The sequence below is a fragment of the Accipiter gentilis genome, chromosome W, assembly GCF_929443795.1.
Source record: "Accipiter gentilis chromosome W, bAccGen1.1, whole genome shotgun sequence".
Lineage (NCBI taxonomy): Eukaryota > Metazoa > Chordata > Aves > Accipitriformes > Accipitridae > Astur > Astur gentilis.
The window spans coordinates 34809597-34825446 of record NC_064918.1 but is presented as its reverse complement, the minus strand read 5'-3'; the positions used below and the strand labels follow the sequence as shown (position 1 = coordinate 34825446).

The following is a 15850-nucleotide window of genomic DNA, read 5'->3' as shown; positions in this document are numbered from 1 at the left end:
TGTTACTAACATGCTTGATACAGACATGGGGGCATTTAGAGTTGATGCAAAACGAAGTGCGTGAGCTGAAGGCACAGCTCCTCATGGCAGCCCCCAGGCAGCAAGTGGTGGTGCAGGTGCATGCAGTGCAGGGAGGGGTGCATGGAGCAGCCCAGGAAGAGCAGTGCTGAGGTACCAGCTATTCCCCAGAGGGATGAATGGTAGGATGAGGTACCCTGGTTCTCTTATGAGGACGAATGGACATAGGGGTCAGAGGATGAGTGCAGCAACTGCATTTCATCTGGCCATTAGTGAGTCACAAAGCAAAGGGCCTCCATGGGGCATCCCAGCAGGCTGTCTCAGTGTGTGATTTTACACAGCCTAAGTTGCAAGATTTAGCAAAAGCATATTGGCAAAAGCAGGGAGAAAGGCTTTTGCACTGACTATTGCGAGTATGGGACTTTGGAGGTGATAGTATAAATTTAAATCCCAAAGAATTAAAGTGGTTTGGTGTCATCTCACAAAACCCTATGATTACCCAGCAGCTGAGAGGAGTGCTGAGAGGTAATGTATCCCATTCCCTGTGAGAATGGCTCCAGGAAGCTTTAAAAGTAGAGTACCCCTCACCTACCATTTGGGACGATAAAGCAGAATCCTGGAAAAGTATAGCTGAGGCTGATCAGTATTTATGGGAATCGGCCACATGGCAAGGCATGTATTTGCATAACTTGTAAAATCCTGATATGGAACCTTTTGCTCCCAGCATGAAAACCTGCATGTTAGAGGGTGCCCATTTGCCTTGAAAGGACCAATAATTTCCTTGCTAGGGGATGCTGTGGGAAGAGCAGTGGGGGATGTTATCCTATCACTAGGACAGCTTGGTGATTATCAGACTGAAAAAGAGGAGATGAAGCCTGACACATTTCAAATGCAACAGCTGAAGGGAAAAGTTATGCAGAAAGAGATGTTTCTTGCACTAATGCGGGCATGAGTGCCTAGGGAGCAGATAGATGGCAAATCAACTCCTTATTTTTGTAGTTTGCATATGAAAGCAAAAGAAAAGAGGAAGGGGTGAAGGGAAGTGTGGAGCACCAGGACATCAGTCCCATCCCATCACCCTCTGTCGACAGTGAAGATGCATCCTCCCCAGCTGCCTCTACCCTGACCTTTCTCCTTGGAAACAAGAATAGGAAATGTGTGATCCCTCTCCAGTATGGATAATAAAAGGAGCTAGCTGGGAGGACCATTGCCCACACATTCTGCTTGTAATACATTGGAGCTGGCATGATAAGCAATGGGTTATGGCCCTGCTGTATACTAGGGCAGAAGTAACCCTAATTCGTGGAAATCCACCCCATTACCCCAAGAATAAACTGATGAATATTAATGTATTTGGGGAGAGGGGACAAGAGCCAGCTCAATGAGTTTCTCTGATCTTACAATTAGAAAGATAACCACCATTTTTGGCTCAAATATGGATTACAAGAGTGCCTGAATATATCATAGGGCACAATCTGTTAGCAGGCAAGACCTTTTATACCACTAGGGGAAGATATTCTTTTGGTATCTGTCCTGGTTTCAGCTGGGATAGAGTTAACTTTCTTCCTAGTAGTTGGTATAGTGTTATGTCTTGCATTCAGTATGAGAAGAATGTTGATAACACTGATGTTTTCAGTTGCTGCTAAGTAATGTTTAGACTAAGTCAAGGATTTTTTCAGCTTCTCATGCCCAGCCAGCAAGAAGGCTGGAGGGGCACAAGAAGTTGGGAGGGGACATAGCCAGGGCAGCTGACCCAAAGCGGCCAACGGGGTATCCCATACCATGTGACATCATGTCTAGTATATAAACTGGGGAGAGTTGTCCTGGGGGGGATCACTGCTCAGGAACTAACTGGGCATTGGTTGGCAAGTGGTGAGCAATTGCATTGTGCATCACTTGTTTTGTATATTCCAATCCTTTTATTATTATTATTGTCATTTTATTATTGTTATTATTATCATTATTAGTTTCTTCCTTTCTGTTCTATTAAACTGTTCCTATCTCAACCCACGAGTTTTAGCTTTTTTTTTCCAATTCTCTCCCCCATCCCCCTGGGTGGGGGTGAGTGAGTGAGCAGCTGCGTGGTGCTTAGTTGCTGGCTGGGGCTAAACCATGACAGTATCCAATCAGCTCAGATCTGGAAACTTATGGTAGGGAGGATTATGACCCATTGTGCTGACATCCCCCCCCCCCCCCCCCCCCCAATCCTGTAGCCTTAAAACTATACTGGTTGCCTGGGGAGCATGCTGAAATTTCTCAAACTATTAAATAGTTGCTAGAAGCCAGTTATCAGACAGACATATTCACCATTTAATAGCCCTATTTGGCCTGCAAAGAAACCAGATGGGTCCTGGCATATGACTGTAGATTACCAGCTTTTGAACAAAGCCACCCCTCCCATGGCTGCGGTTGTGCCAGACATCTTCACCTTGTTTGAGCCGCTGGAAGCTGAGGCAAGCGCCTGACATGCTGTTATTGACTTGGTGAATGCAATATTCCTATTGCTGAAGAGTCACAGGAACACCTTGCCTTTTCCTGGGAAGGCCAGCAGTACACATTTACAGTGCTGCCTCAGGGATACCTACATAGCCCCACAATTTGTCACGGGATTGTGGCTCAGCACTTGGAGGAGCACAGCCTGCCCCCAGCGTCAACTGTTCCTTTATACTGATGACATCCTGCTGACTGGATCTACGGAGCAGGATGTTGGAGAGGCACTGAGCACTGTCGTGGACACCGTGAGGGGGCATGGTTGGGAAGTCAATCCACAAAAAGCACAAGGACCAGCAGCTGAAGTAAAATTTTTAGGCTTCATCTGGCAAGGACCTTGCTGGATTATGCCTGAAGCTGCAAAACAAACAGTACTTCATATAGCTGAGCCCCAAAGCAAGGTTGATGTGTAGTGCTTTGTAGGATTATTGGGGTACTGGACAGTTTATCCCACACAGCACAGATTTTAAGACCCCTGCATAATGTAGCAAGAAAGAGGAACCAGTTTGTATGGGGGGGGGGGGAAATGAAAAAAGAGCTTTCAAACCAACTAAGCATGCTGTGCCCTATGCTGTTGCACTGGGTCCTAAGCAATCTCACAAACCTTTTGAGCTGGAAATCCTAGTTTCAGGAGATGATATTGCTAGCACATTGGAGCTTGTGGTAAAAAGGTGAAGGGAGGTGAATCCTGCTTAGCTTCTGGTCATGTCGGCTCCCCCCATGCCCCCTGCACAGAACTACATGCCTTTTGAAAAACAACTACTGGCTGCATATTGTGCTTTAGTAGAAACTGATTGAGTCATTGGGGGAGAGACCATTACTCTGAATGTGGGCTTGCCTATATTGCACTGGGTTTTGTCTAATAATACCAACTATAGAATTGGAAATGCACAACATTACAGCACTGTAAAAGGGAAATGGTATATTCCCATGCAGGCAAAGCTAGGTCCCCACAAAATCAGTGCCTTGCAAGAAAAAAATAGCCCAACTAGAATTGACAACTGTATCTCAACCTAGTTTGGAGCCATTAACCCCTGCCTGGGCTCAGGAAGCCCCACCATACAAACACCTCACTCCTGAGCAGCGACAGTGTGCCTGGTTCATGGATGGGTCAGCAAGATATCTTAAGGGGGAGAGGTGGTGGAAGACTGCCACCTTTAATTCTGCCAAGCAAATCTCTGACTCAGCAAGGCAAAGGGGGCAGCAGTCAGTATGCGGAACTAATGGCTGTGCTCATGATATTAGAAGAGACCTCTAGTCCCAAGCTATGCATATATATATCTCAACTCCTGGGTGGCATATAAGGGATTAACTGCATGGGTTAGTAAGCAGCAAGCAGACAATTGGACAATAAACAGGAAAACACTGTGGGGTCAGGACTTATGGAAACAGCCCAGAAATGTGTGAATTTGAACCTGTGGGTTCAACATGTTGATGTCCATGTCACCTGGGGTGTCAGGGAGGGTTGGGAGCACAATGCCACAGTTGATCGATTAGCTCGAATTAATAGTGCTACTTTACCTCCTGATATCCCATCCCCTGATGCTCTATTATCTGATGAGTAAGCCCTTGGTAAATGGACCCACAAAAAATCTGGGCACCTGGGTGTCGATGGTACATACAGATGGACCCAAAGTTGGGGCCTCCCATGTACCTGGGAAGCCATTCGGGAGCTAGTGCACCAGTGTGCAGTCTCTAAGGTATTGAAAGATAAAAAGTTGCCTCAGCAGTCTTATGGGCAGATTCAACAAGGCCCTGTCCTTGGCTATACCTGGCAAATAGATTACATCAGGCCCTTACCAAAAGCACAGCAGTTATAGTACATATTGATAATGGTTGACACATATACTATCTATGTTGCTGTTGTCCCCAGCTACACATGCTGACCAGAAAGGGACACTGAAAGGCCTGTGATTACTTAGCTAGTGGATAGGCCCACCCACCTGTATCCAGTCGGACAATGGGTCTTATTTTACAGGCCAAAAGGTTCAACATTGGGCTGCCGAGCACAAAGTACACTGGATATACCATGTACCTCATCATCCCAGGGGAGCTGGCCTACTCAAGCAGACCAATGCCTTACTGAAGGAACAGTTACACATGCTGTTCCTCTCACACTGCGTTACTGGCCAACAGTGCTACAACAAGCTGTAATGAATTTGAATAATAAAGCATACTTTCAAGGCTATACCTCCTACCAGCTTCTATTAGGTCACCAGCCCTATGAGGTACAATCTGAGATGCTGATAGTCTCATGACTCACTGCAAGTGTACTGTGTGTACTAGACTCCTCAAGGGATATTCATCCCTGCAGAGATCCTGGCAAAGGGACCAGAGGCCATGTACCTAATCCTAGAGGAACAGTCAAACACACCTCATTATGTGCCTCGACATATGCTGTACATAAAATAATGCCTTTGATTTATCTCATGCAGAACTTCTATGTGGAGCCTCACACTGCTGCTTTTGTTTGCTGCATGCTATGTATCAACAAACATGAAGTGTTGGATGCCCCTGCCCACTGGCTGCACTAAAGCTCCTTCCTGTCTACTACACAAGTAACTGGACTGTTTGGTGAAATTTGCACCACCATTGTCTTACAGGACATCGGAGGAGGGGTGGAGCCCAATGGCAGGACATCTTCAGTAGTCCTAGCTGTAATATTACTGTTCTGCACTTATTTTCACAACCAGTATTTGTTTTACTTGTCATTATCCTTGTACTATTATTATTCATAGTGACTAGCTTATATATAAGAAACTTTCTATTAGCTGAACCGCTTACTAATATAATCTGTAACTTATAATATATTTAAGAAAGGTAAACTGCATGTGGATTAAAGGGTGGAATAAAGTGATCCTGACCAGGAGACCACTGTACGTAGAGGACTTAGTGATCCACACAACAGTTAACCTGAGTAGGCCTAGGCCTGCATTGTGCTGCACTGTGCTGCGCTGTGCTGCACATACAGCATGGCCTTCAGGTCTGTATTGTCACCTGGGGTTGAATGACAGTTAATACTAGAAAAAAGAATACCAACTAATCCATAATAAATTAAGACAACATTTGTGAAATAAAACCAAAACAAAATATGGAGGGAAAAAAGTTTTCAAGTCTCTAGAAGGCAATTTTAAGAATAAAAATATCCTTTAAAATGTTAGCTATAGGGACCCATTTATACATCTTTGGGGAGATAAAATCCTATTCTAAGTCTTCAAATGCTTTTTTTCCTGAAGAAGTTCAGAAATTCATGCACAATATCGTATCACCAAAGCAGCTGGGTTTTTTCGTCCTTTATTATTGAAGACAATATATTTTGTTGGTTATGGAAACATATGCTGAAATAAAAGATAGTACTTAGAGCAATTTAGAACACTGATAATGATTCTAGTAATGAATATCAACATATGCACCACAGATGGCAGACAAAACAGCTAATTGCAGTTCAGATGTTCAGTTCTTAACCAACACACAAGGGTTCTTCATGTGGACAATGACTTCTTTGCTGAAATAAAATGTAACATCTATTTTAATGAGCAAATATATAACAGTGTACTTACTACATAGTTCCCAGGAGATGCTGAAGAATAAGGTATCTGTAATATCAACAGAAACAAAACAGTAATTTCTTCTGCAGAGAGATGGTATCCATGCCTACATTTATTGACAGTCATATGTTAAAGCATATTTGTATAATTAATTTTAAAGACAAAGTTAAAGATTATGGGAAAATGCTATTGTTAACAAACACACAGAACCTTTTCTAACTAAGAGTTTATTGTATGTTCAAGACTAAAACTTGCAATAGAGTCATAAACAGAATTTAATACCAAATATTTCAAATCAAAATATTTCTGTTTAAGATTACTGTGTCCTGGAATCCACTTTACTGAAATCAACAGGAATAACATAATTCATATACATAAATGTATGCAAGTTGAGGTCTGATATCTATTCTCTATTATTTCATACTAAGTGATGCATGCATGTTGAACAGCCAACATCACTCTTGTAAGACACCAAGTTACAAACTCTAGTACCAATGCCAGTCCTTGTGTCTATCACAAGAATCTTCTCATTCATAGTGTGGGAGGCACAATAAGCTCTGTAATGATCTTGTAAAAGGTTCAGCTGTAAGACTGTTAATGTAATATGCTTTATAAAGATCTAAGCTCAAGTAGCACATACTTGCATTTAAGTCGACAGGACTTCGGAGTCATACTGAACAGGGACTAATTTTCTATGTTCTTATATGTACTGAATCTTGATTAAAATCCAGACCATAAAAGGAAAAGCATCTCTCCATTTCTTTCAGCTGCGAAGATACTCATTTTATGTCTTTGCATTATTCTTTCTTTTTTTTTAAAAAAAGGACAGTTTCCTAATTTAATTTCAATTTTGGTATTTGTTACAAAGGATATTTGGAGAAAAACAGTTGTCTGCAAATAATCAATCCATTTTTATTCTTTATGAAATAGTCTTTGTGATAATTGTCTCAAGGAGCAGGGAGTGATACCATTATAGGAGGATGGGGTAAGATTAAGAAACTCGGTTGAGAAATGACAAAATTATTTTGTAGAATAAGCATTTTCCATGGTTGTAGACCACTTGCCAGCCAACAAATTTTTACAAATGTATGTAGTACTGGACTTCTCAATTAATTTCATAGAGTGAAAATGTTTCAACTTTCAGTCAAAAAATGCCCTAATGCCCATTTTAGTTGAGTGCATGCAAAAATAAAGAGAGATAGAGTTTCAGCTCTTTTTTTTCCTAATTGTAATTCAGTAGAAATAAAAAAACAAAACTGAGGACAACAAAAAGAACCAATACCATCTGGCCAGCCAGACCCATCTTATCCAAATGCAAATGCTGATGTCTTGCAAACATTTGCTCTATGATTCTGTGTTCCCTAGTTAACAGGAGTAAATATGCTTTTGTTATGTAAAATATATAAGTGCATGTTAGGATAAATCTTCTCAAGCTATGATTTCTGTAGAGCTTGCTAGCCAGATAGTATTGACCTAACTCTTCTTACTTGCACTAAAGGAAGCTAAAATATATTTTAAATATGCTCCAGGAAAACTTTTTTGTTAAGGAAGTTCTATAACTGATGTAGAGCTGTGTGTTTATGAACAGAGCTGGATATTTGCAGTAAAAAATGGTCAATGAGTTCTCTGTTAAGACATGGTCCTCACTGTACCTTCTCTGCATTAGGGTTAAAAGGAACATAATATAATGGGGAAAAAATATAAAGCATGCAATGTTCTATCTGTTGAATAAAGTAGATTTTGTTTCCTATGGTTCGGTGTATTGATGAAAAACAACTCCCTTAATATAAGATGATGTCTAATATATTTAAATATTTACTTACAGAATTGGCACTGGTTGGGTTTGGCCAAGGTCTACCACTGCCTGGACCCCTGTAATAGAAGATGAAAGATGAGAAACAGAACAATCCCCCTAGCTTCTGATCAATTATGAGGAAGCAAATGTTTTCAAGAAATCTGTTCCCAGATTAAGTTAAGATATAGCTTTTTAAATTGTAATAAAGTGTGATTATAAACCGTAACTATACCAAGTTATAATGGTATAGCAAACTTATCATTGTTGCACTACCTTCTTCATTTAATCAGTTTATGAGATGATTAAAGATAATTTATTTGTTATTAGAACCTTGCCATTTTCATTTAAGACATTTCAGTTCTTAACTCATTCTATGGCCTTTTTAGGACACTACCTGCTAGAACTGCATCATAACAAGTCTTTCATCAGTAGCCACACTGCCAGAGATGATCTAGTTTTGCATCAGTGTCAGAACACTTGCAGATTTAGGAAGTGTCAGATATTCCCCTACCATATTCTCAATGGAACAATTTGAAAGACGCTGCAAATTTGCGCCTCTTACAGTGTTTTCTTCTTGTTCAGGGAGAATTTAACTCTATGTTACATAGAGATGATGTTTTATTGTGGCACAGAAGTTTTAAAGAGAGTAAAATACAAGTTGCAAAATTCTTTAAAGTTATCATGAGGAGTGTATTTCTTTGTACTTTGTTCACATTTTAAAAAATATTTGGAGGAAGTATCACATATTCCGCAAAAGTTTATTTACAATATAGACCAAAGCAGAAATTACTATACTGTAAGTGCAATTTCAGCTATAGAAATATACTCTTGCTTACATAATTAAATACCTTCCTGAAAGACTGTAGCAAACATTTATTGAGTATGGGTCTAGAATACTGCAAGTATAGTAAGGTTTCATTAGTAAAAGTAATGCTAGTTCCTTATTAATCTTTTGATTAAAATTATTTTTTAGAAAAACAAGCCATTTGCTATAATACGTATCTAAGAATAACAACTATATTTCTATAGGGATATATTTATGTATTTTATATATAAAAAATTGAAACCATGCCATTTTATACATACATTTTAAGCATATATTTAGACACCTATCTGTCGTGGTTTAACCCCAGCCAGCAACTAAGCACCACACAGCCACTCGCTTACTCCCCCCCACCCAGTGGGATGGGGGAGAGAATCAGGAAAAAAAAAGTAAAACTCGTGGGTTGAGATTAAGACAGTTTAGTAGGACAGAAAAGTAAGGGAAAATCCTACTACTACTACTAGAATATACAAACCAAGTGATGCACAATACAATTGCTCACCACCCACTGACCGATGCCCAGCCAGTCCCCAAGCTGCAGTTTCCTCTGGCCAACTCCCCCCAGTTTATATACTGGGTATGACATAATATGGTATGGAATACTGCTTTGGCTCATTTGGGTCAGCTGTCCTTGCTGTGTCCCCTCCCAGTTTCTTGTGCACTCCCAACCTCCACTGGCAGGGCAGTATGAAAAGCTGAAAAATCCTTGACTTAGTATAAACACTGCTTAGCAACAACTAAAACATCAGGGTGTTATCAACAGTATTCTCATCCTAAATCCAAAACACAGCACTATACCAGCTACTAAGAAGAAAATTAACTTTTTCCAGCGGAAACCAGGACAGTATCTAAAATTAGTTTGCTACTTGACTGACTTAGGCTACATTATCTCCACAGAAATCACATAAACATGAAATTTACCATACAGCAGGCAAAATGGAAATTTCAGACTTTTCAGACATTCTTTTGTTGCACTTTGCCCAAATGGTGTATTTATGATTAAGTGGCAATTTCCTAGCAGGTGGGAGAAGAATACAACAGGCAAAAGAAGTCTTTGAAAAGCTAACTCAGACTAAACATCAGACAGATACTAAAAGCAAAATGAGGGAAAGGAAAAAGGAAAAAACTCCTTTCCTGACACAGCAGGTTTTTCTCACAGCTCTTGCTGTTATATTAACTTTCTTAATCTTATCTGAGCTCAGAGAAGTTTGGTGGTTAGGGTTCTTACTTTAAAAGTCTTGAGGGAACTAAACCATATGGAAGGTAAAAATCTCAGTGTTTACAGTCATAACATATGAATAACTACAATTATTCCTGGTAGCATTAGCACTCCTGTTTATTCAAAATGAAAATAAAATGACTTTTTGAAGGTCCTGAAAACATAAAGGCAGAGCAGATGACAAAATTTCTGCATTTAAAATGGCACTCTGGTCTCCTGGGCTTTAGAAAAGCTACATTAGCCACCACAGATTGCTAGACATGGGAAAATTATTTAAATACAGCATAAAAAGTAGGCTTTATAAATGAGTTAAGGAAGTTTTCTATCTATTTTAAAGTTTTGCAGAAATAAAAACTTTCAAGTATATATGTTGCCTCAGGGTTTTAGTATTGAAACTCTGTTATTTTTTATTACATTGTTGATAAAACTATAAAGAAGTTGGCTAAAACAATCAACTGAAATAAAGTGAAAATTAAGTGAATAATTTCATTTTATGCCGCTGTGGTGGGTTAGCCTTGACTAACAGCCAAGCTCCTACCCAGCTGCTCACTCACTCACACCCCTCCTCAGTGGGACAGGGGAGAAAATAGGAAGAACAGGAAAGAGAAAGATCATGGGTCGAGATAAAGACAGGGAGATTGCTTACCAATTACTGTAGTGAGCAAAGCAGACTTTACTTGGGGAAATTTAATTTATTGTCAATTAAAATAGATACTGATTTGGGTAGTGAGAAACAAAAAGACAAACATTAAAACACCACCTTTCTTCCCCCCCTTTCCCAGGCTTAACTTCAATCCTTCACTCCAGACTCCTCTACCTGCCCCACCCAAGTGGCACAGGCGGGATGGGGGGATTGGGGGTTATGCTCAGTACATAATGATTACTCTCTGCCATTCCTTCCTTCTCACATTTCCTCTGGTCCTGTGTGGGTCCTCCACAGGGTGAACTCTTTTAGAAAAATCTGCTCCAGCATGGGTTCTCCACAGGCTGCAGTTTCTTTAGGAATATCCGTCTGCTCTGGTGTGGGTCCTCTATGGGTTGCGGTGTGGATATCTGCTCCACCATAGAGCTCTGACATTGGTGTTCCCTTTGCTGTTTCTCACTCTTTTTGTTCCATCTTCTGCTCTTTCTGTGGCATTTTTGCCCTTTCTTAAAGATGTTTTCACAGAGGTGCCACAGGCTTTGCTGATTAAATCAGCTTTAGCCTGCAGTGGGGTGATTCACCACTGCAGCACCCCCCCCCCCAAAAAAAACCCACCCTTGCCGTATACACCCAATACAGCTGCTGGCATTATTTTTGGAAGGTTGGAAATGCAAAAGTGTTGGAGAAGATCTTTTTGTGTACTGGGTCTGGCCAGGATGGAGTTAACTTTCTTCATAGCAACCCGTATTATGCCGTGCTTTGCATTTGTGGATAAAACAGTGTTGATAACACACCAATGTTCTGGTTATTGCTGAACACTGCTTACACAGCATCAAGGCTTTCTCTTTTTCTTCTCACTCTGCCCCCCAGTGAGTAGGCTGGGGGTGGGCAAGCAGTTGAGGGGGGACATAGCCAGGACAGCTGACCCAAATTGGTCAAAGGGGATGTTCCATGTCATATAATGTCATGCTCAGCAATAAAAACTGGCCAGTCATCAATTTGCTTTTGTATTTGCTTCAAATAGTATGCAAAAGCTCTTGGGTTGAGATAAAGATAGGGAGATTGCTTACCAGTTACTGTCATGGGAAAAACAGATTCAACTTGGAAAAATTAATTTTTTTTTTTTGCCAATCAAAATAGATTCGGGTAGTGAGAAACAAAGACAAAAATTAAAACAACACCTCCTCCCCTTTCCCAGGCTCAAACTTCACTCCTTTCTTCCTGAGTCCTCCTGCTAACTTCCCACCTGCTCTGGTGTGGGGTCCTCTATGGGCTGCAGGGTGGATATTTGCTCTGGTGCCATGGAGCACCTCCTCCCCCTCCTTCTTCTCTTACCTCAGTGTTCCCTCTGCTGTTTCTCAGTCTTTCTTCTTCTTCTTCTTCTTCTTCTTCTTCTTCTTCTTCTTCTTCTTCTTCTTCTCCTTCTTCTCCTTCTTCTTCTTCTCCTTCTTCTCCTTCTCCTTCTTCTCCTTCTTCTCCTTCTTCTCCTTCTCCTTCTTCTTCTTCTCCTTCTTCTTCTTCTTCTTCTCCTCCTCCTCTTCCCCCCCCCCCCCCCCCCCCCAACTGTGTGGTGGTTTTGCCCTTTCTTAAATATGTTTTCACAAAGGCACCACCAACTCCACTGAAGAGCTCAGCTGTGGCCTGATGTGGGGCTGTTGCGGAGCCAGCTGGAACTGGCCATGTCTGGCACAGGGCAGCCCCTGACCTCTTCCCACAGAGGCCACCCCTGCAGCCCCCCTCCCACAGCTCCCCTCCTGCTACTGAAACCTTGCCACATACACCTAATACAACTAAATTTATTATGTATATGCTCCTGGATTGAAATACCGTCTATGACCTCTCAGGCTGGTTGTTGCCATTTTTAACAATAAAGGATACTTTTTCATCCAGAAAAATGTAAAATTATATTTGGCAGATATTTTGCTCTTAACCAGAATGGCTTCCTTTAGATCTTTCATGGGAGAAAAAGCTGGATTTTAACATGACAACTGTTTTTGTAGAGTACACATATTTTTATATTTTAACATAGCCAAAAATCCAAAATCATTGAATAAAACACAGGAAAATTTTAATGTAAGAAAAAGATACGTCTATGTGAAGACAAATGTAAATGAATATGCACAATACATAAGGCAATAAGGAAGTTATCTTTTATAGAAATGCAAGTACTATGTGACTGATATTTCTTAGCATTATATTATCCCTTACAATTTATTTGATGTACAAAGTATGAATTCTAACATATTTGAGTCCATTTATTGCCCATGGGTTATCCTTAGATGCACTCTGACTGATTTTGAATATTGGAATTGATCAGACAAGTCTTTACTAAGATTTCACAGTATAAGGACTTCAGTATTATCAGATTTCAGACAAATTTGACAGCAATAACTTTACAGTAAGAAATCAAACTGATGTCCTGGAAATACAGTTAAAAGAAACCCAAACCACAGTGTATGTTACTCCATTTGAAAGAGGAAAAAATATTTTTTGACAGTAAAAAAAAAGTTCTAAAAAATTATTCACATAGAAGGCATGCAATAATGGAACTCCTTACAAAGGTCTGTAATTCAGCATATAACACAGATCAATATATGCTCCAGCATAATATTCCAACATTAGCACCTTGGACTCTCTTAAGCCTTTAATGTGCATTATATGGCAAGGGACAGTGTGAAGTCCTGTTCGAAAACAAGAAACAGTATTCTGTTCCCACTTCCAGCTGAACTGGAGTAAAGATGAGTTTGTAAGAAATGTAAAGGAGTGCAGCATATGCCTGATTGATAGACATAGAGATAGCTATGGTTACCTACTTCATAATTACTACTTTATTTAATATTGCTCTCAGAAGAAATCATACACTGTCTCAAAGCTCATGAATTTCCTGAGTAAAAGACTGCAGTTCATGGTATCCCCTTCAACAGAACACACAAGTTCAAAGAATAATGCACTTTCCCACATTACTGAATTAAAAGAACATGTACATTTACTGATTCAATGCAAGATGAAATGTGCTGCTTAAATTCTGCAATAATGAAATATTAGTATTTCAACCCATAACCATATTCTTCTTTCTGGCAGAGAAGGAGTTCTTTTTTTCATCCAGGAACCCATTTGCCAACATTTTATGTAAATACCGATTTATGTGGATAACTATCCTCAAAATATCTTACCTATCTTGATTTTTACTTATACAACATTTTATTTTAGGAAGTTGTATTTCCTTTTTCTATCATAAAATCTCCTTCTGAGGACAATCTATGTACTGCTTATATACTCGCACTGAATGTCAAATATTTAAATATTTTTTCTACATTGATTCTATTTAAAAGAAGAAATGCCTACCCTTGGGAAGGCTCCTAGAATTGTCTTGAATCCAATATATGCTGTCTATGATAGAGTAACAACCAACTTTAGATTTTATTTGCTTCAAGAATTCAAGTTTTATCTGGAAATCAGAATAAAGTAAGGATATGTTGGATTAGATATTTTTCTAAAACTCAGTACCTCTTTTACTTTTTCAGGTTGGTAACTTTATTTGAAATGAAAATTATCCTCTCCTGCTTATGTATATGAGCCTATAAACATAAAGTAAAATTGAAAAATAAGAGTAAAAATTAATATCAATAATATAGTGATAACAAGCATATATAAATCTTGACTGTTTTCTGTGTTGATCTGCTGCAAACTCATTCTTGAAAGACAAAGTTGTAAAAGGAGTAAGAAAATAAAATGTTCTCTGCTTTAAACTGTAATATCATTTCTGTGTCTTGATATCCTGACTGACATGCTGCCTTCTGTGACCAGCCAGGGATTGCAAAATGCTGGTTAAAAACCAGTGTAGTAATTTATGTGGAGGCAGGGCCAAGATATAAGAATCACTTGATAACCTCTGGCCTGTGTTATGTTGAATGTAATTATAACAGCCCCTTAAAATTTCTGAATCGCTTAAGAGAGAAATCTAAATAATGCAAGGAGCACCTTATTTTTTTCCCAGGCTTGCTAATCATAGAAATATCTCTTAGTGAGCAAAGGATTTATCATAACTGCAGAAGATTCCTCATTTTGGGCTATTTGCTATCCTAGAATCCTTAGTTTAAATCTAGTCTACTGTAGATACAGTAATTTTACATCTGAAATTTTTCTACATGCTTAGGAAGGGTGTGTGTCTCTACAGGTATAAAAGGAATAATGCATTCCAATGACCGCACCTGGAATAAATTCATATAGCTTAACTGAACTCAGCCAATTTACACTAATTGACAAACCAGCCTGAGAAGTACACAGAAATACTGAAGAACTTATATCTGTAATACTGTTCTATCCAGTTAGAGTGGAAATGTAGTTACAGAAATAAAAACAGCAACAGAGGGGAAATCATCCACACTCTTTTTTTCAAATACGTGTCCTTTTTATAAATATAGACAATGGTTTTATTTTGCTAAAATAATGTATTTATTTTGCAGAAAAGAAGCATACTTGTACTATTCTTGGCAAAATAATCAGAAAAAAAAAAGGAAAACAATGTCATTAAAAAACACATACAAGGAAATATCAGTGACTATACTGACAAAATATTACCAATATTTGAATTTTGATCTGTAAAAGAAACTCAGTATTTGTACAGACTTGGAAGGAAAACAAAAGAGCCTGTAAGAGATGTGTGCAGAAGAATCGCTGTTGGTTCACTTCTTTTAATTGCAGTTATTATCCATCAAAGCATGTTTACTAACCAAAGCATGTTCTCCCTTGTCTTATGTTTATCAAATGTTACTTTTTCAATTGAAATAATGTTTTTTTCTAAATATAAGATTTTATTATTACGCTTACATGTTCATTCCAGGCATCCCTGGGCCACCTAAAGCATTCAGCGGGGGTCTCATTGCACCTCCATAGTTCTGCAATGATAACCAAGGGTCAGACTACCACAAAACAAAAAAACAAAACCAAAGAGGAGGGGGAAAGAAAGGACAGCAGGTTAGTGATATCCCTACATAATTGCCAACTAGATAGGCCAATGTAATTAATTCTCTCAGGAGTTTCCATTGTTGACTTAAAAAAATAATAATGTTATTCCCAAGGAAAAAGAACTACATGTACTACTCAAACAATATAAACACGCTAAGAATACTTAAAATGTCAGTTGTTTCAGGAGGAATTATTTACACATATAGAGATCAAGTCAATGGCCAGTGAGGGGCAGGTTTTATAATGTATTCAACTTTTAAACCAAGGAAGCTCAATCAAAATAAGAAATCTGGACTGTTCTGAGATTTCTACATTATAAAAATGTAAATAAAATTATTTTAAATTA

General features: G+C 39.1%; 2 protein-coding genes across 6 annotated transcripts in view; one reads left to right on the top strand and one right to left on the bottom strand.

Moving 5' to 3' along the window:
• LOC126035472 (single-stranded DNA-binding protein 2-like) overlaps positions 1 to 15850 on the bottom strand; it is a 211099-nt gene that overhangs the window by 19040 nt on the left and 176209 nt on the right. For 3 of the 5 annotated variants that reach the window (XM_049794099.1, XM_049794101.1, XM_049794103.1), the window contains 3 exons: positions 15367 to 15458; positions 7880 to 7928; positions 6069 to 6104 (listed from right to left, as the gene is read on the bottom strand). In XM_049794099.1, the coding sequence (XP_049650056.1) occupies positions 6069 to 6104; positions 7880 to 7928; positions 15367 to 15458 (177 nt within the window). The remainder of the gene's footprint in view (positions 1 to 6068; positions 6105 to 7879; positions 7929 to 15366; positions 15459 to 15850) is intronic. The other 2 variants (XM_049794100.1, XM_049794102.1) reach the window with 1 other exon arrangement.
• LOC126035501 (uncharacterized) overlaps positions 1 to 15850 on the top strand; it is a 185532-nt gene that overhangs the window by 43132 nt on the left and 126550 nt on the right. The window lies entirely within an intron of this gene.